The sequence below is a fragment of the Canis lupus genome, chromosome 27 (genome assembly GCF_048164855.1).
Source record: "Canis lupus baileyi chromosome 27, mCanLup2.hap1, whole genome shotgun sequence".
Taxonomy (NCBI): domain Eukaryota; kingdom Metazoa; phylum Chordata; class Mammalia; order Carnivora; family Canidae; genus Canis; species Canis lupus.
This window is the reverse complement of record NC_132864.1, coordinates 30,703,880-30,723,701: the sequence shown is the minus strand read 5'-3', so window position 1 is coordinate 30,723,701 and position 19,822 is coordinate 30,703,880. Positions and strand designations below refer to the sequence as shown.

General features: G+C 44.9%; 2 protein-coding genes and 1 long non-coding RNA gene across 17 annotated transcripts in view; 1 reads left to right on the top strand and 2 right to left on the bottom strand.

Annotated features, from left to right (window-relative positions):
• Window positions 1–6,023, bottom strand: part of LIMK2 (LIM domain kinase 2) — a 59,886-nt gene extending 53,863 nt beyond the window's left edge. Inside the window, exon 1 of one of the 2 annotated variants that reach the window (XM_072803288.1) lies at window positions 5,839–6,023. In XM_072803288.1, the coding sequence (XP_072659389.1) occupies window positions 5,839–5,854 (16 nt within the window). In that variant the 5' untranslated portion in view covers window positions 5,855–6,023. The remainder of the gene's footprint in view (window positions 1–5,838) is intronic. The other variant, XM_072803287.1, reaches the window with a different exon arrangement.
• LOC140619613 (uncharacterized) lies at window positions 2,673–19,781 on the top strand. 6 transcript variants are annotated; one of them, XR_012019490.1, is made up of 6 exons: window positions 2,673–5,437; window positions 7,318–7,457; window positions 7,918–9,098; window positions 9,349–9,502; window positions 15,816–16,355; window positions 19,181–19,781. It is a non-coding gene; the product is annotated as an uncharacterized lncRNA (long non-coding RNA). The 6 variants fall into 6 exon arrangements; XR_012019492.1 differs by lacking the exon at window positions 2,673–5,437 and adding an exon at window positions 6,065–6,118 and having other exon boundaries at window positions 7,946–9,098; XR_012019487.1 differs by lacking the exon at window positions 2,673–5,437 and adding an exon at window positions 6,065–6,118.
• The window catches only part of RNF185 (ring finger protein 185), a 33,633-nt gene continuing 23,763 nt past the window's right edge, over window positions 9,953–19,822 (bottom strand). For all 9 annotated transcript variants that reach the window (XM_072803295.1, XM_072803296.1, XM_072803297.1 and 6 more), the window contains 4 exons: window positions 19,493–19,605; window positions 17,821–17,875; window positions 14,379–14,496; window positions 9,953–12,414 (listed from right to left, as the gene is read on the bottom strand). In XM_072803295.1, coding sequence (XP_072659396.1) covers window positions 12,317–12,414; window positions 14,379–14,496; window positions 17,821–17,875; window positions 19,493–19,605 — 384 coding nt within the window. In that variant the 3' untranslated portion in view covers window positions 9,953–12,316. The remainder of the gene's footprint in view (window positions 12,415–14,378; window positions 14,497–17,820; window positions 17,876–19,492; window positions 19,606–19,822) is intronic.

The window sequence follows — 19,822 nt, the reverse complement described above, 5'->3', positions numbered from 1 at the left end:
TCTGCAAACTAGTTCTTTTGAGACTTCAAAGTGGTGAGAAATTTCTACCCCCTGAAAGCTCTTGAGACCCTAAAGCCTAGCCTGAACCAACATGCACAGATCCTATCCTTTCATTTGAGAAAAATCTTTGATGCTTCTCATGTTCCACTAGACAATGAGAACCAGGAACAAAACCCAGGCAATTCAGTGCAGTACAAAACAACTAGTATGGTAACTGCTATGCCCCCTGGGAACTGGCAGGTCAGGGGTATAAATCCCACGTGTCCCAGGATAAAGCAGGAAGCAGAGAGGCAGGACAGCAACTGGTGGCGAATAGCCAAGAGAGAAAAGATCACACTTTAATGAAGTGAGTACCAACAAGACTGATTAACATTCCTCTAGATACCCTCCCCTATATCCCAAAGGGTTTTCCTCCTCACTAGCCTACCAAATATTAACAAAGGGAGTGTCTATGGAAAAAAAAGATTAGATGATTTTTAAAGGAGCTCTTGGACATCTTTGAATCTTATATTCTTCCTTCATAAAAGGAGGGATCAAATTATTCCTTCTAGCTTTGAGTCGGCAAACCAAACCTGGGGCCTCTCATTTTTCAGGTTAAGGCACATACATAGACATCTCAGAAGGTTTCACTCTTGCTGTTGTTCCCATCTGCCTTTTATTTTATTAGGAAAACTCTGTAAGGGTCAAGCAGAATAACTGGAGCTAGACCTAGGTTTGAAACCTGGTTCTGTGTCGTTGGACAAATTATTTAACCTCTTTGAACTTGTCCCTTAATCTTTAAAAAGAGGATAACCACCTACCTTACAGGATTACAGAGAGGATTAAGAGAAATAACTTAATGTATGTGAAAATACTTCCTGCAATGCCTGGCACTTAGTTGCCAACTGAAAGCTTTTCTTCTTTCTTTCCTGTATATCTAGGGGGTTGGCTAGGGAAAAGGTTGAGTTGAATTACAATAACCTCTAAAATCTGAAAGGAACATTTTCAAAACAAATCCAGCAAATGTTTTCCATGTGTCCATGGACAAAGACTAGGTCATGAACTTCTGGGGCCCTTGGTGAGTATTCACAGGGGGTAAGAGACAAGGATGTGTAACAGAAATAACATGTTAGAGAGGGACAAACCAGGTGCTGGAAGTGGGACAAACTTGGCAGAGTAATAAGATACCTGGTAGAGAAACAAATGAGACAGATGGTTCCTGTGGCTTTCAAGCGCTCAGGTTCTCCCTTCCAACCACAAGTCTACTTAGCTGTGAATGAATAGGCACTTTCTTATCTGGTGGAAGGCATTTTCTTATCAGAGAACTAGTTAACCAGTTAATATATTCCCAAACAGCAGTTCTCTGACTACTGTCAATGATATGGGGGAAAAAAAACAAAACAAAAAACAAATATTTTGAGTCTCCTTATATAATACCAGTGGTGGGGCACCTGGGTGCTTAGTTAAGTGGCTGCCTTTGGCTCAGGTCATGATCTCAGGGTCTTGGGACTGAGCCCATGTCAGGCTCCCTGCCCAGCAGTGAACCTACTTCTCCCTCTGCCCCTCTTCCTGCTTGGGCGCTCTCTCTCTCTCATAAAATCTTTAAAAAAAAATGGGGATTCCTGGGTGGCTCAGCGGTCTGGTGCCTGCCTTTGGCCCAGGGCGCAATCCTGGAGTCCCAGGATTGAGTCCTGCATCGGGCTCCCAGCATGGAGCCTGCTTCTCCCTCTGCCTGTGTCTCTGCCTCTCTCTCTCTCTCTCTCTCATGAATAAATAAATAAAAATCTTAAAAAAAAAATGCCAGCGGTGTCCTAAGCACCATGCAAGCATGAACTAATAGAATATAAAGATTTTACAAGATGAAGACTTGTACTGGAGGACTATTACTGTTTCCATTTTATGAAGATGGAACTAAAACACTCAACTAACAAGTGATAGAGCTGGGTTTAGACCACAGGTCTGCGAACTCCAAAGTCTATGTCTTTAGCTATATTTTAGATTTTCTTTCCTAGAAAAAAGAAATTACAGGCAGAAAGACTTGACAACAGAATGCCAGGGTAGGTACTCAAGGTACACTGTAATAGAACTAGGCAATAGTTTCATATTCTAGCTACTGCCAGGTATAGATTAACAGGTAAAAGAGTTTAATTCTTGTTGCTATATAAACAAAGGCCAAGAGTGAGATGGATGACAGGCTTGTAAATGAATTCTAGAACTCCAGATCCCCTCACTGAAATGCCACAGTGATGCTGCACCCCTTCCTAATATGCCCCCAAACCCTAGCCCTTTCCAGGTTGCACTGATCAGAAGCCAGCCCTGCAACGGGAATCAGCCCAGCTTCCAGAAGACACTGAAAACTCACCAGGAATGTGGAAAGCCTAATATAGCCCCTTGAACATGATGGGTTTCTATTCAGCTTTAAAACTTTGTGGTCCTCTTCGATCCTATGTTGCTCCCTCCATCTCTTATCCAGGGCCACCCAAGTCACCCTGCCCTGCCCAACAAGAGGTAATTCCCATGGCTGGTGCCTTCCTCCCCATTCTTATCACTAACACTTCAGGTCAAGGCCCACTGTACAGATTAGTGCTTTCATCAGTCTTGTCCAATCCATCTTGGCCACCAATGCCAGACTGATAGTCTAAAAACAAAATACACCATGACTCTCCCTGCCTCTAAACCTATGGTCTCATTAGTAGACTGAAAAATTCCACAAGCCTAGCATTAAACCCTACACAGTCTGGCTTTACCTACCCTCTCAGCTTTATCTTCTACTTCCTATAATCCCCCATTTGTGCATTCTTGCCTCTACCACATATTATCAATTCACCAGACCTTGTGAAAACCTTGAAACTTGCCCAGCTATGCATCCTACTTCAAGTTTCTTCCCTAGCAGGATATCATACGTCCCCCTCCCCACACACACCACTTTTAATGTAACTAAGACTTCTCAAATTTGACCTAAAATTTTGGTCAGCACCTCCTGATCAAATCTGGTAGCCACCCTGGACATCTTGCTGTTCTTTAAATATGCCAAGCACATTCCTGGCTCAGGGCCTTTGCTCATTCCCTTTTATTCCCTCTGCCTGAAATGTTTTTCTACCAGGTATCTGCCTAAAATGTTCTTCATCTAGATATCCAAATGGCTCACTCCTTTGCTTCATTTCTCTGTTTAGATGTCATTAACCAGGGAAACTTCCCTGACCTCCCACTGTTCTGGGACTTTATCCTACTTATTTCTCTCTTCAGAGCATTTATCCCTCCCTGATGTCTGATATTCAAATATTTACATATTGTCTATCTCTCCCACCAGAACACACACTCCATTAGGAAAGGGATTTGGTCTGTTTTGTTTCCTGCTATATCCCCCAGGGCCTAGAAGTTCTTGGAACATAGTACAAACTCAATATATATTTGTTGGAATGGATGTTTGAATAGAGTTCTCCCCTACTTTGAAATTCTATAATGTTGTCACATGCAGGCCTTCTAATAGTTTGTCTTGATTTGCCCATTTTTTTCTTAATTACTCTCAAGAGACGTGAATCTCTCAAAGGGACAAACCATATATTTATTCATTTCCACAAATATTTATTAAGGACTTCTTTTTGTGTGCCCAACTCTGTATATCTCAAGCAGCCTAGAATATCAGAAAGAGCACTGGAAGAGAGATCCTAGATTAGTCTTGGCTCTACCATTAGTTGAGTGACCCTGAACAAATTCATTTTTCTCCCTGGGTTTCTTCATATGTAAAACACGGAGAGTTACATTATCTTAAGTCTGTCCTGGTTCTGGCATCTGTTAAAATTTATTGGAGGTAAAACTTGGCCTACCCCAGTGCTTTAGACATCACAGGTACTCAGTAAATATTTGGTTTCTTTGTTGTAGATTCTCCTGTTACACAGGAATCTGAGTTGTCTTGGAACAGTTTGGACAGAACAAGTAAAAGTTTAAGTCCCACTTCCTTTTCTGACTCTGAGAGACAACCTCATTCTGGTGTTCGTGAGAGGATAAAGCACTGAATTTGAAGTTGGAAAATATGAACTCTGACCATTGCCATTTACTTGGCTATAGAACCTTGAACAGGCCATTTTGGAGCCTGAGTCTCACCACACATGAAAATAACCATATTGGCCTACTCTCAACTCTTCAAAGGCACCTTTTTATGCTGTTCTATCTACCTGGAACGATCTTTGCCCTTTCTTTGCTGGACTGATTTCTTCTTATCCTCAAGGATCAGCATAAACTTGCTTTTTTTTTTTTTTTTTTATAAACTTGCTTTTTAAAGGAAAAGTATTCTCTATTTACTTTCCCCACCCCTGGTGTACTCTTACAGCATTTACCTCCATTGTTTATCTCAATTATTACAGCATTTATGTCCATTGTTACCTCTATTATTTACTATCCATCTCTAGGACTGTAACCACCACAAAGGTAAGGATTGTGTCCATTTTGTTTATTATTATACTACTTAGCGCTTGGTTAGGTGCATGGCACAGAAGTATCCAACAAATATTTTTATGGACAAATGTCTAAACTAACGGACCCAGACATTTTAATACCTCCAGAAAGCTTTTTGGTTCACTTGGAGAATCTAATAAACACAATTACACTCTAAGATCTTTTACAAGTTTCTGAGAATCAAGGTTCAAAACAGGGAACTTACATACACAGAAGTTAGAAAAAGTCACTGGAAATCATTTGAGCTGAAGAATTCTGGAGGCTAAAAACATGAAAGAGAAAGGACAGGGAATATCTATACCCCTGGCTGTCTTTCTCCAGAAGCCTATTATCAAGAATGAGGAGAAAAATCCCATGCTTCCATGGGAGGAAGTGACCCATTGGTGGCCTGGTCCTTGTATTCAGGATGGAGGAAGTGACTGTCCACAGGCTGAAAGCCAGGAAGTAGGGGCAGATATCCAAGACAGCGTCCCTCCTCCACCATTCCCTTCTGCCACCTCTAGAAAGCTTCTGGATGCTGACCTGGTCGACCTAGAGGCTGGGCCACCCACACAGGTGGCTGGGAAACATAGTCAACAGAAAGTCCTGGTGCAAGGAGGACAGGAGAGGAGGGCAGGAAGCTGAAGCGTGGTGTGTGACGTGACTGGAAAGGGACTGCAGGCCAGGCTAACCTAACCCTGAAGCTACCCTTCACCTTGGACATCTCTTCCTTCCAAGCGGTGTTTGGCCACATTTCTAGTTCCTCTCAGAGGGGCCAAGGGAGGACCCGGCTCCCAAGGAGGGCAAAGAACCCCACAGGGCCTACCTTCCCCAGGAAGAATGCTCCAATCTCTTCCTAACCCCTAATCTGTGTCCTAAACCCCAAGGGAACCCACACTCCTGGATCCTGCAAAGAGCTGCAAGACCAGGGGATCACAGGCACCAAGATATCCGCGAGAAGCCTTGGATCCGGTCGGAAAAGTCATACTATCCTCCACTTTCCACAGAAAACCCCAAACCCAAGGTAACTCTCTATCCCCTTATAATGGCCCCGAACCCTGAGGATCCCGCTCTCCCCATATTCCACATACCCCTCACTCCAAGGGAACCCAGGGCCCCAGCTTTCTTAAGAGTTTTAATTTGAGGGCCTGGGGTCATCAGATCCACCAAAAAAGCAGGCCCCCTGACGGAGCCAGCATCCCTTTCTCCAGGGACCTCAACTCTCAGAGAGCCGCCCAACCCTCCTGTCCCTCGGAACCTTCTGTCCCCAATTCCCGAAGCCTCACAACCTCCCCCAATTCTCCTGCTAAGGAGCCGGGACCCACCGGAGTCCCCTCAGCCCGAAAGCCCCGAGGCTGCCAGCTCCCCTCACGGGCCCAGGCTTCCGAGATCACGGCGGGACAGGACGCGGAGGCCCTTCCTTACCCGCCTGCGCGGCCATGGTCCCGGAGACGCGGAAATGGAGGCGGCGGGCAGCACCGCAGCTCCCCTCAGCTCCCGCAGCCGCCTCAGGCGCGGGAGCACCTCAGCCCCGGGCGCGAGTTGGATGCACCGCCTACGGCGCCCGGGGAGGACCAAACCGCACCTGGCACCGCGGCCGGCCCGCCGACGCCCCGCCGACGCCCCGCCCCGCCCCGCCGACGCCCCGCCCCCTGCTTGGGCACTGTGGGGTCTCTGGCACCTCCCACCGCGACCCGCCCCCTTGGTGAGAGCGGCTGCGGGTAAGGGTGGTTGTTCACTGCCGTGAGGTGGCTCCTCAGGAAAACCCCCGGGACTCCCTGGAGATCTCAAAAGAGGATCCTCAGCCCATTTTACAGATGGGGGCAGCTGAGGACCCCAGGGGACAAGTTTGACTACCTTGAAATGGATCAGCTAGCTCATTACAAGCAGAAGTGAGATGGGAACCCAGGTCTTCTAACTCCCAGGCAAAAGCTCTTTTCAGTAGAGTGTTTGGGATCAAGAATATGAATATGATGGGGCAACTGACTGGCTCAGTTCGTACAGCATGTGACTCTTGATCCTGGGGTTGTAAATTCAAGCCCCACCTTGGATGTAGAGATTGCTTAAAACTCTTAAAAATCTTAAGAAAAAAATTAAAGTCTTTAAAAAAAAGGGGGGGGATCCCTGGGTGGCGCAGCGGTTTGGCGCCTGCCTTTGGCCCAGGGCGCGATCCTGGAGACCCGGGATCGAATCCCACGTCGGGCTCCCGGTGCATGGAGCCTGCTTCTCCCTCTGCCTATGTCTCTGCCTCTCTCTCTCTCTGTGTGACTATCATAAATAAATAAAAATTAAAAAAAAAAGAAAAAAAAAGGAATATGAATATAGAGAAGCTACCCCACAAAACTTTAGGGGTTGAGGGTGGACTTTTCTTAGAAGCTTCTAGCTCAGAGAAGCCACTTATCTGTGCCACTGTAAGTAAGCTGGCATTCGGTAGATAATCTCTAGGTCAAAGATGGTGTGAAGGTGATGGAACCAGCATTACAGGGGCAGATCCTTCTTGAGGCCAAATAGGTATATAAATGAATCCAGCACACCAGATCTTCCGATTTTTCAAGACAGGCCAAAACTCCAGGTATTTAGGTGAATCCTCCCGCTGTTTAAATGTTGGGGACTTTTGGAAATGCTAAAAATGCTCTGTAGACCAAAGGAAACACTTGTGAACTGGATTTGCCCCACTGGCTCCTCTTTGTGGAGGAGAGACCACTGGACAAGGAGTTAGAACATCAGACTGGTTCATGGCAGCTGCTAGCTGGCTGAGGGGCCTTGAGAACCACTTCCCTTCACTGGGCTTGAGAGGGAATTAGGATCCTCCATGTGACAAAGGGTGGGCTACAATAGCTGGACCTGCAGTCACTCCCATCTGATTTTCTGGTGCTGACTGTTTAGCAACTGTCATTTCCTTAGACTGGATTTAGGTCATGAGAAAAGCGTCCAAATGACCAGGAAGAGGCAGGGAATGGGCCCAAGGAAATGGATCATGACGCCCCCACTAAGGACAAAGTTCAATCCTGCTGCATCTGGTCCCAGCCCTCCAGTAAACAAAGGTGAGCACAATTCTCTTTTTTCCTGCCCTCTGTAATCCAAACCGGATGCAGGTCAGTTGGTTCTCCTCTGGGTGTGGCAAGTGGCCCCTGAAGTCCTGAATGTGGAGAAAGTACTGATGTGGTGGGGGAGGGGATGTGCCTGACTTCCTTTCATTCCTGGGAACCCTCCAGCCCTTGGCTTTGCAGTTTGAGGAAATCTCTGGTCTGAGTATAGTAACCACAGTGTATTGTGTGTTGAATTAAAGTGACAGGGGTCAAGAGTCCAGGAGACTATGACAAGCCACCTTGTGGCTAGCACAAAAGGAGCAGGGATTTTATTTACCCTGCACATGCAAAGAGGTTATGCTGGATTTTCCTAGGCACGCAGGCCCTGGCAGCCTAGGAATCAAGACCCCTGTTTGTCTTCCCTTTCCTCTGCCCCACAGCAAGGCACCTAGGTCTGTCTCTTCTTCCTCCTTAGGCTAATTCCACTTCTTTCACATCTCCAGCCTCCTGGTGTTCACTAGCAGGGAGATAACCGACTCCCCCAAGTTCCTTCCAGGGAAGTGTAGCTAACGCTTGAGAAATGCAAATTGAAATGTGAAGAAAGAAATCTGTAGAAATGATAACGAAGAGAGACTGTTCCAATATATTTCCAAAGAATAGTCCAAGATCACCTGTGAACTTGAGGGAGGCTTCTGGAGGACAGAAAAGTTCTGGGTAGGGAGATGTGGGTTTCGAGCACCCAAGTCACCAGTTTGCTTACCTGACCATAGTTTGGTCAGTCTCACTTTGCAGCCTTCTCTCTTCCCTACTCCCTTCACTCTAGGACTCTGCTTTTTCCTAAATAAATTCTGCCCTTATACCACTCTCCCATTCCTACAACCTTTCCATGTTCTCTGTAATTTTGTTGCCCTATTCTACCCAGAAGTGCACTCTTGTTTCTAAACGCTTAACGCATTTTCAGTTATATCATTTTGCAAACCCTGTGAATTAATCTAAATCTGCACTGTTTCATATGACAGCCATTAACCACATGTGGCTAAGTTAAAATGAAATAGAACTGAAAATTAAGTTCCTCAGTCCATTGGCTATGTTTCATGTGCTTGCTTAGCCACATGTGTCTAGCGGTTACTGTGCTGGACAGTGCAGATAGAGAACATCTCCATCATGGCAGAAAATTCTGTTGGACAGTGCTATTTTAGACAATGCTCAGTAAGGGGTGCTAACATCACAAAGAGGGACTACTAGGCATTATGTGCCTCTTGAAATGATGCAACAAGATGTATACACTACCATTTATGACATAGTTATACCAAAAATCCAAGCCTGAATCTGGCCAAGCTTCTGGATATAACAACCAATTTACAGGAAATAAAAGAGTAAGAGGAGCTTATTAATACCACAGTGATGCATACAGCAAAACTGAGACTGTGGGAAACTCAAGAGGACAAATGAACTGGTTTCTTTAACAGATAAACTGCAAGAGAAAGAGGAGAGGAACCTCTGGATGTAACAGGTTTCAGAGACAGCCAATAGCAGGGTATGGATCTGATTTGGGTCTCAAAGCAAGCAAACTGAACAAAAACAGTTGACACAACTAGAAGATTTGAGCAATGATTGGATATATGATACGTTAAAGAATTAATGTTAATTTTTAAGGTATATAAAATAGTATTTTGGTTTTAAATCCTTGTTATTGAGATACATATTTAAAATACTTAAATGGCACAGGACTAGGATTTCCTTCAATATAACAGTCCAAGCAGGAGAGTGGAAGCCGTGTGAAGATGGGGATGAAACAAGATTGGACACAGTTGATGATTATTGGGGTTGGGTCACTGGTACATAGAGGCATTTCTATCCTATTTTACTTAAATGTATTTTGTTTTCCATTTCTTTTTGGGCTTAGGAGTTCTTGGAAATCCCTCTTTTGCATTTCCTACCAAATTTTGGTGCTATTCATCTTGGTAACTTAGGTCAAAATGGGAGAGAGGGAGAAGAGAGACCTTTTCAGAGCGATGACCTGTAGCTCTGGTGTGCTGGGGAGCCTGAGGCTGAGCCAGGTTTGTAACCTCACTATCTTTCATCACACATTGTGCTGAGGAACTTCAGGGAACTGTACATCTACTGTTCTAAGTAGAGGGCCTGGCCGGGGGCCCACCTGCCCTGTTGCGGAACTTGTGGAGAGATGCAGACACTGAATAATCTGTGATTGTCCTTAAGGTTCTGACTGTCCACAAGCTAAGTTCCATCATGGTAGCCTGCAAACTTAGGAATTCCATACACTTGTCAGGACCAGGGCTGTCAGGTCACACCTTGGGCAGGGCTGTGTATGAAGCCAGGCCTCCAGCTTGTACTTCTCATCTCTAATTATTGATGGTTGCCTGAAGACTTTGCTCCTCAATGTGACATTCCCATCACTGCAGAGGTGTTTCGCAGAGGCCAGACCAGTGTGACTACTCCCCAACCGATTCATGCCCCACCCCACTACCTCATATAGACAAGTCCACAGCTCACAGTAATGTAAAACCATTTAATTCTAGATCAAATCACTTTCACAACAGTGAAAATTAGTGACTGGTCAAGGTGTGCCACTGTACATGGTGTCATTTTCTGACTGTGGGTGGGACCTGGTCCTAATCCACAAAGGTGGTAGGAGCGGGTGGAGGCCAAGAACATAGATAACACACAAAAGAAAACTGCATTGGCAGAGGGATAAGGTGGTGAGCCTGCAGACGGTGGTGGGAAGGGGGTTTCCTGTTGGGGCTGGGCCAGCAGTCCCAAGTTGGCTCTCCTGCCCCAGCTCCAATAGAGGGCGAGTAGGGACCTAGAAGGTTCAAAATCAAAGGGCACGTGACCAACCTGGCTTTATGGACAGGTTCCTGGGATGCCTTTGCTGGTGTTCTCCTGGGCTCACTACTTTGTTAAAGAGTCCAAGTGATTTGTCTTTCTACCTACAATCCTTTTTTAACCTTTCTTCTGGAAACCCATTTCTATTGGGCCCATCTGACTGAAGTCCTCTCTCTCACCACTAGGTGGGGCTACTATACTAAAAGATCCCACCAATGCACTTGGGCTGAAAATTCAGGATACCCCCTGCCCCCACCTCACTGACTTTGGGGATTTCCAGGAGGTAATAAAAAGAGCACTCTTGCGTGGGTGTCCTAAGAATGTTTAAAATCCATCAGGGACACTGTAAAGCTGGTGGCTCAGTCCTACCAAATGGATTCGGCAAACAAACCACCTATTCAATACTTAAATTTTGTCTGATTAAACACTGAACTCTGGCATTGACAGGTACAGAGGGGAAGGGGTGGGGGCTGTGGAGAGGAGAGGAAGATTTCCCTCATCTTCCTTAAGGTCTTGGTTTCCACATGCTATGCAGAGTCACATCTGGAAAAAAGCACTAGAGAGGCTTTCTACTACTTGTTGGCTATGGCTGGGAGTAAGCCAAGAGCAGTGTGGACTGGTAAAGTGACAGAGAGGGCCCCAGAGGACGTTCTTCTCCCTCAACCCCTGGGATCTCCTGGAAGAGGCTGGATTTCTAGGAAGAGGGCTGACCAGCAGAGCAAGAACCATTTCACAAGTAAACTGTCCTCCTGCCTGGAACCACACCCTCAATCAGATTCTGAGGAAAAAGTTTGTGAAGTGGAAAAACAAGTCGAGGGCTTGGGAAGATAATTTCCCCTGGAAATTTCCTGGGGAAAGACCACACTATATCATCATGCTGAGGCTCTCTAGGCCCTGCTGCCTCACTTTAAAAATCATCAGAGGAGTTGCCTGCTCTGCAGTTGTGTGCTTCTCTGCTGTTAGCACACATACAAGGAGTTTTCAGGGTTATTCACCAAGCCATACCAAAATCAGAGTCACATGTGGGTCTCCCCACTCCTGCCTCCTCATAAAGGACAATTTGGCTTCTGGGGAAGATGGTCTTCAACATGCAGCTGAGCTGACTTGACAAAGCCTCCAGTGTCCTTTGGGTGAGCTTTTGTGGCCTTGGGGACAGGGCTGCTTGTTCAGTTTTTCCTGCATCAGAGCTCCAAATCCTGCCAGAGTCCCGCTGGCAGGTCTCTCCTGATGAGGAGTCAGTCCAGCTTCAGCAGTAGTCTCCACCGTGTGTCCACTGGCAGAGAGGCAGATGAAAATATTTGGGGAGGGAAAGATGATGGGAAATCTGTGACTGAAGCTACATGTCTCTGGGGATAATCTACTCCAGGAAACTAGGAGGTCAATCAAGCCACTCTCTGGAGCCAAAGAGACTGAGCATGGCTCAGAGCCAATAAAAGATCTTTGGATCTCTGGTGAATTCATAAAGTGACTCCAGTTTTAGCTGCTGCAATTATGATCTTTATAGGGCAGCAATTTCTTGCATTTCTGCTGAGGAGGAGGAGGAAATAGGGCAGAGCAGCACTGGGATATAGAGGGGAGCCTCTCTATATGAGAAGTCCACTGATTTTGGAGGTCACTTACCAAGGGGTATTTAAAGAGAAAAAGAGTTTCTACTTGGTTCATCCCTTTGTTTTTGTAATATTAAACTCAGGTGAAATTGTACTGACAGTTTCTCCTTGCCTCTTCCCTGTGCAGAGTCAGGACCTGCTGAGCTGGAACAGGATTTCATGGTGTAACTCATGAGAGATGACTCAATGCCAAGGACTGAGGTTAGAGCAGGGTGTTTACAGCAGTGGACATACTCCAAAGTCCTTGACAACTGGTCTTGAGTCCCTAAGCTCTGATGGGGAAGCAAAACTCCTTGATGTATTACTGACCACCCCCCGATTCTAGGGGTCAGGATTAGCCAGGAAGCCAAACATCAAGAGTGGGTGTCCAATGTCACCAGTCCAGAGGTCCTGCCATGGATATAGGCTGGGAGCCCAACATTAGGCAATGAGGAGCCAGAACATAATCACTAGGGCCACAAACAGGAAGAGGCGTGACAGGAACTGTTCATCCACGTACTGGGGTGTTCCAGGGACAGCTGGAGAGACAGGAGGGAGAAGAGAGGCTGTCAGAATGCTACAGCTGTGCACGCTGCCCATTTGGGCCAGAAGTAGAGAGCATCAATCTTCATCTTTTTACAGTAGGACTCTGCACACTAAAAAGATTTCCAAACCCCAAATAACATTAGGCAAAACAAAATTGAAATTATAATGATATGTGGAATAATATAACAATGAGGACAAGGTTTCCAGTTTATCCAAAGAGAGTTTGGTCTGCAGGTGTAAATTAAACAGGAAACTCTTAGAAGAAATAATAAAAGAAAAGCTGCTGTTAAGCATCTTCTCTGTGCTAAGAATTTTGTATACACATTACTGCTTGGTGGGTACTGTTATTCCCATTTTGTGTAAGAAGAAACTGAAGCACAGGTACAAGGTGATCTGCCCAAGATCACAAGGTTTACGAGTTAGTGGCAGAGCCCAAGAGTCATGCTTTCAGCCTCTCTACACGCTCCCTTCTGAGTCATGGAGTCTCTAGATTCTGGCACTGTTGAGCTGGTGTGGGTGGGTGGGTGGGTGGGGCGCTGGTCTCAGAGAGCCCCATGCAGAGTGCCTTCCTTTTCCAGAGGAGAAAAGTAGGGCCCAGACAGGCAAAGTGACTTGTCTTGCCCATCACATAGCAAACTAGGGGCAGAGCTAGGCTTCCATTCCTCCCTACTTTGAGAAAAGCTACTATGTAGAGCTCCCTGTCCAGACTTTGGGGGAAGGAGAGTAAGAAAGTCTTTATCCAAGATAGGCAAATTTTATCAAATATGACAAAGGAAAACTGATTGTGGCAGGGGGATAAAAGTGATCCAAGTCCATCCAGAACTGTAGAACTCTCTTTACCTGAAGAACTCAGGGTAAGCCCTGAACCAGGAAGAAGGGAAGCAAGCTGCCAAGCAGGTTCTTGCTGCTATCACAGCGCCCTGTCCCTTTGTCAGGGCAGAGCATACCCTGCCCTGTGGAGTCTCCTTCCTTTGAGAAAATGTGTAAATGAAGGAGAACTTTTGAGGTGGAGGAGGTAAGGGCATGCCAAGATCTCTTGGTGCTGTACTATTCCCCAAGTAGGTGCTCTGATGATTCACACAGGCAATCAGTCAATAAAGACTTCCTGATTGCCTGCTATGTGCCAAGCACCAGGGTAAGGGCTGAGGAAACTGGGATGACCCAGGAGTAGGTTTCTGTCCCTAAGAGCAAAAGCTCCTGGCCAGGAACCATACATTGCTCCCTTTTGTACCACACACACTGCCCAGCACACACAAGGCTCTAATGAGTGCAAGCACAGCTCAACAGACCTCGGCACCTCTGCACACTCCATGGTAAGAATCTTGGCCCAAGTGTCAGACTGGGATAAAGTACAGGCACCCACTTTGCTGCCTTGCTCAACATGGAATGCAGCTGGCACCTTTATGGTGGCTGAAGAGTGAAAGGGAGCAGCAGGTAACAGATCTAGAAAAGGGAGAAAGGGTTCCCAAAAGGGTGGGGCTTGTGATCAGCCCCACATGTATCCTAAGGGAAGCTGGACAGACATGCCACAGAATAGAGAGGCCTTGAATCCTGGTGAGTTGCCTCACTCCTCCTTGCCCCCAAATGGTACATGCACAGGACTAGGCTTTTCTTCATATTTAAAAAAAAAAGAATCATTTTATTCTATTTCATTTTATATGCACAGAGTAAGTCTTGTGAAACACACTGAGCATTTTCTGATTTGTAAAACAGAGCTAAATGCACACCCATCCCATAAGGCTTGTGGTGAGAATCCCGTTTGTGATGACAAGCACTTTGAACATGCCTAACATTAAGTGGGCAAGATACATTATCATGACTACCAGTAATCTGAAAAGACTTCACGTTTCGAAAAGGCTGACTGACCAAGCAGTGACAATTATCTATAATTGTCATATTAATACTAATGAATTCCAAGGAGCTTTCAAGTAGAAATACTAAGGAAGCGGGGTCTTACCTGGAGGAGGCCGCCCATCATTTATGTTAAATGCTGTGGCAAATATCCCAAAGGGAAATGCCCCAATTCCAAAAGACATCTGGAAGCCACCATCTCCAAATCCAAATCCTTGAAATCCCTGTATGCAAGAAATACAATTCAGAAGAACAAGCATGTTTCTCCCACACCTGTCAAACATGCCACCTGCAAGTGGCACCTGCCTCTCCTCCCTACCCTCTGCTACCTGTTTCCAAGGGGGAGCATCTTTTTTTTTTTTTTTTTTTTTTAAGATTTTATTTATTTATTCACGAGAGACACAGAGAGAGGCAGAGACAGCAGAGGGAGAAGCAGGCTCCCTGCAGGGAGCCCGATGCAGCACTTGATCCCAGAAGTCCGGGATCATGCCCTGACCCTAAGGCAGACGCTCAACTGCTGAGCCACCCAGGCATCCCAGAACATCTTTTCTTCCCATTTAGAGTACAAGGCAGAGAAACCCTGGTGGCTCCTCTGCCCTTCTAGCCTTCAAGGGGTCCCAGCTAAGGAGCTGTGAATGCCAGAAAGGACTGGCTCTGGCCCAAAGTAAAACAATCTGCTGATGCAAGTCAGGGCTCTTGGAGCACCAGATTTTTTCCCAGAATCCCACACTAATCAGTAAAATTTTCTACATGCTTTATAACAAAACTGGTGACAACTCCTCCACCCAATTACAAGGGAACATCAGAACAAGCTGTACATTATTGGTAATAGCAAAAAAAAAAAATGGAACTCTAATTAACCAACAATGGAGGTCATGATCAAAATCTTGATACACGCACTCTCTAAAGACCATGATGCTGACTATGCAGCAACACAGAAAAACTCTGGTGACCAAAGGTCCCCAGACAAAACTGGATACTATGGTCACAACTGTAGTACATGCTGACATGTAGGTATGGGAATATGATATAGACAGGTAAGTATTTTCCCTCAGTTTTCTTTTAATACTTTTACAAAGAGTTTAAAAAACATAAAAACACTTAATTTTTTATCTGATTATAAAAAGGTATATAAGCTTGTTATAAGAAACTTACACATTAGAAGATTAATTAACATAGTAAGTCAGAGGTCTCTTCCCCGCCCTGCCCCAGAGGTCTCCTTATTCACCATTCCATGGCCACGCTCTCCCCAATAGTCACTGCCAGCAGCTTGGTATATCAACCTCAGCTTTCCCCTCCTCCAACATGTTCTATAAGGCACCATCTTTCATATGAAAAGACTCAGTAGGAATTATAACACTGTGAATAAACAAACTTTTTTCTATCTTGACCAACACTGTGAATAAACAAACTTTTTTCTATCTTGACCAAAGTTGCACAGCTAGTAGAAGGGGCAAAGTTCAGAACAGAAATTAGGTCAATATGATCCGAAAACCTATGCTCTTTCTTACAAAAAATTTTCTCTCCGTCCCTACATCTCTAGATCGATCTTTGGAACAAATGATTAAAAAAAAAAATAAGAAAATGCATGGGGTCAACTGTTCTCCACAAAGAGATGACTGGCCTTCACTTGTGAGTCTTTTCCAAGTCATGAAAGTGGCTGTTCCCTATCCCATACCAAGCAGCCTAGCATCCAGCTACAAATGGCACTACCTATAAAGCCTAACAGCATATATTAACAAGAGAGCAAGCCTATAGAGAAGAAAAATAATCAGTTTTCCATCTTCTCAGTGCAGAGATGCCTCCTACTCAGACCCAGCATGGTTGAGTCTGAGGGCTCCTGGGACCGAGGCTGCCTTACCCAGGAAGGTGCAACTGTTTCATCAGGAGCTACCACTTCAATGAGTGCAATCCCGCAGACTGACCCTCTGGTCTCTGTTTCAGCAACCTCTATACAATTCCACAAGTCCTCACATTTGCTGGGGCAAAGCAGGCAGGAAAGCATCACTGGTGGCTGCGAGTACTTGTCTACACTAGAACTACACACCACTGTCATTAAGGCCAGAGCCTCTGGCTTCTTGAGGTAGGAGCTGAGACTCTGTTGAGAAACAGAGCCTAGGAAAGTTAAAGTAATGTCACCTGGTAGTCAAGAAGAGAGAATTTAGATCAAAAACTAGGTCAATATGATCCAAAAACTCATGCTCTTAATTCTGTGCAGAATTGAAAAACTCTTATGACGAAATTATCAGACAAAACTGAACACTATGGTCATAAGTATGCTCAGGACAATATATAGGTATGTAGACAAGATACAGATATAAGTATTTTCCCTCAAAATTTTTAATATTTTAATCTGGAGAACATATACTTGTTTGGGGATTCCAGTAGTGTGGATAAATGTTTTGCTCTTATAATTTCTTTAATATTTTAACAAGAAAATTTTAACAGTAACATTGGATTTAAATGAGCAAATTTGGGCAGCCCGGGTGGCTCAGCGGTTTAGCACTGCCTTCAGCCCAAGGTGTGATCCTGGAGACCCAGGATCGAGTCCCACATCGGGCTCCCTGCATGGAGCCTGCTTCTCCCTCTGCCTGTGTCTCTGCCTCTCTCTCTCTCTCTCTCTGTGTCTCTCATGAATAAATAAAATCTTTAAAAAATAAAATAAAATAAATGAGCAAATTTTTTGAGCTAGTGATTCTTCTAAGAATTTATCCTAGTAAAACAACCATGTACCAGGGGATCCCTGGGTGGCTCAGCAGTTTGGCGCCTGCCTTTGGCCCAGGGCACGATCCTGGAGTCCCGGGATCGAGTCCCGCATTGGGCTCCCGGCGTGGAGCCTGCTTCTCCCTCCTCCTGTGTCTCTGCCTCTTTCTCTATCATAAATAAATAAATAAATAAATCTTTAAAAAAAAAATGTACCTGTTCAAAAAGGTATCTCTAAGTTCAACAGAGTATTTTTAAAATAAGAAAAAGGGAAACAGCTAAATGTCCAACAAAGGATCAAATAATGTTAAGTTCATACAACTGAACACTAAACAGCCTTTAAATAAAGTATTACTGGCATGTAAAATCTCATGATATATCATTAAAAGTCTCCCCATCTCTAATATAAACTCCATTAAGGGCAGGGATCTTTGCTATGTTTACTGATCTATCATCAGTGCCTAGAATAATGCCCAGCATACAGAAGGCACTTAATATAGAAGGAATGAAATTTTAAAAACAAGAGTTAAAAAACAAGAGCCAAGTATCATAAAAAATAAACAAGAACATATGTATATACATCTATAAAATACATACACGTAAATAGATCTATAAAACTTTTTGTGTGTATATATAATTATAGAACAACAACAAAAAAAGAGAACAGACCAAAATATTTCCAGTAGTTATCTTCAGATGGTGTGATTATAAGTGATTTCCCCCTTCTTTTCCTTTGTGTATTTCACAATTTTTCCTTTACTTTTAATAATCAAGGAGAAAAAATGTAGGGCCAAGATGGAAACTCCTAAAGCCATTCTAGAAGCTGCCTCTAGAATGTTTCTCACCCCTCTGTTCTCTGGCTCTGGCCTCTGTCCTTGAGGGCGGGGAGGAGTCTTCTCTCTGAAACAGAAACATTGTAAAATAAATAATCATAATGCTCTTCACCAACAGAGTCAGGTCCACCATGCCCACATGTGAACTTACACCAAATTAAACCAAATCTTAATCTTCATTCTACTTGTAATTGTTTTTCCAACTATATAGAAAAGCAAGGAGAAAATCTCAGATGTTCATTACATTGCACTATATACTGCCAACTTCTCTCACAGGAGCTTGGACAAGACTGATTATGAATGCTAGCCAGATATCTTCTCTGGACCTATGTGATATAGGGGTCATTGAGGTTAAAAATCCCAAATCCAAACTGAAATAGAGAATGGCCTGTCAGCAAAGAGGGCTGAGATTCAGGATCTCTCTGATATGGCCCCAATTAACTTCAGCTTTACCCCTCACTATTTCCTTGGTAAGTACTCTACACTTTGTTTTTGGCCTCTGGGTCTTTTTTTTTTTTTTTAAGATTTTATTTATTTATTCATGAGAGACCCAGAGAGAGAGAGAGAGGCAAAGGCACAGGCAGAGGGAGAAGCAGGCTCTATGCAGGGAGCCCGATGCAGGACTCCATCCCGGGACTCCAGGACCAGGACCTGGGCCAAAGGCAGCGCCAAACCGCTGAGCCACCTAGGCTGCCCTGCCTCTGGGTCTTATCCCCTTCTGTCACTTATCCCCAATATACTGGACTGAAGCTTGCTACCCATTATGCAATAGGCAGGACACTACAAATACTAAGACTGTGACGGACCCTACTCTTGAGGTGTTTCTGGTTTGAAGGGGGTTACAACCAATCACAAAGGGGTTTACAACCAATCACAATACAGTGTGGGAAGGGAATTCCTGAAGAGAGGTATCAACTACATAAGGTGAAAGCATGAGTGAGAGCAACTAATGTGGGCCACTTTAAGGAGAAGGTAATTTCACAGCTGCTCATTAAAGATGGATAGAAATTAGTGGAGGTGAGGAGGATGTGAGCAGGACTGGGGAGGGCAGAAGAGGCAGAGGGAAAACAAATACAAAGGCTCATAAATGTGAATGGGTAAGTTCCCTTAAGAGAAATCCAGTATGTCTGTGTACAGGATATGCTGGGGTGGGGTTAAGAGAAAGTACGAGACATTGTTTGGGAATTTGGGGTGTGTGAGCACATGCATATGTGTGCATGCGTGCACCAGACCATGAAGAGCTCTCAAAACTTGTGTTTAGTGAATGACAGACCCACTCATACCTCAAACTCCACAAAGCCTCTCAGCCTCTCTGTCCTCTCCTCCCTCTGTACTTTATATATCACTGCTGCAGCAACCCCCTTCCTTGCAGACTCTCCTGCTGGACACTCTGCTTCCCAAGCTGCTCCTTCAAAGCATTCTGCACTCTTAAAATTGTGGTATCTTGTGCGCTACCTAACACATTGCCTGCTTGCTGGTAGAAGCTCAGTGGATATCTGCATTACAGCCCAGTGAGGAACAACTTGGCTTCCTTCCCTTCCTAAAGGACTTCCATCTGGATCCCAACTGCCTCAAAATGAGGGTGTGTAAGCACTAAGTAAAGGATGGGGTGCGAAGGTGATGAATAGAAGTGAATTCATGTCCAAAGGGAGGAGTGGATGTGAGAGGTGCCCCAAGGCCTCACCTGGGGTCCTGCTGCCCAGTGCTGCCCCTGCCATAGAGCGGGATGACTTTATCTCGGCTGATGCCAGCTTTGCAAACTGGACACACCTGTCTGTTAGGTCTGGTCTCCAACCACTGAAAACAGGAGAGAAAAATGCATGAATGATATAAGCTCACTAGAGATTGGTCACAGCCAGAAGAAAAACATGGACCGGACACCTCAAACTGGAAACACCAGCACCAGTAGGGAATACTTCAAGGAACCCAACTCTCTGATTCCTGCTCCTGGCACTCAATAAATATTTACTACTGGTGAAATCAAAATTGCTTTTATTCTTTTTTTTTGGGGGGG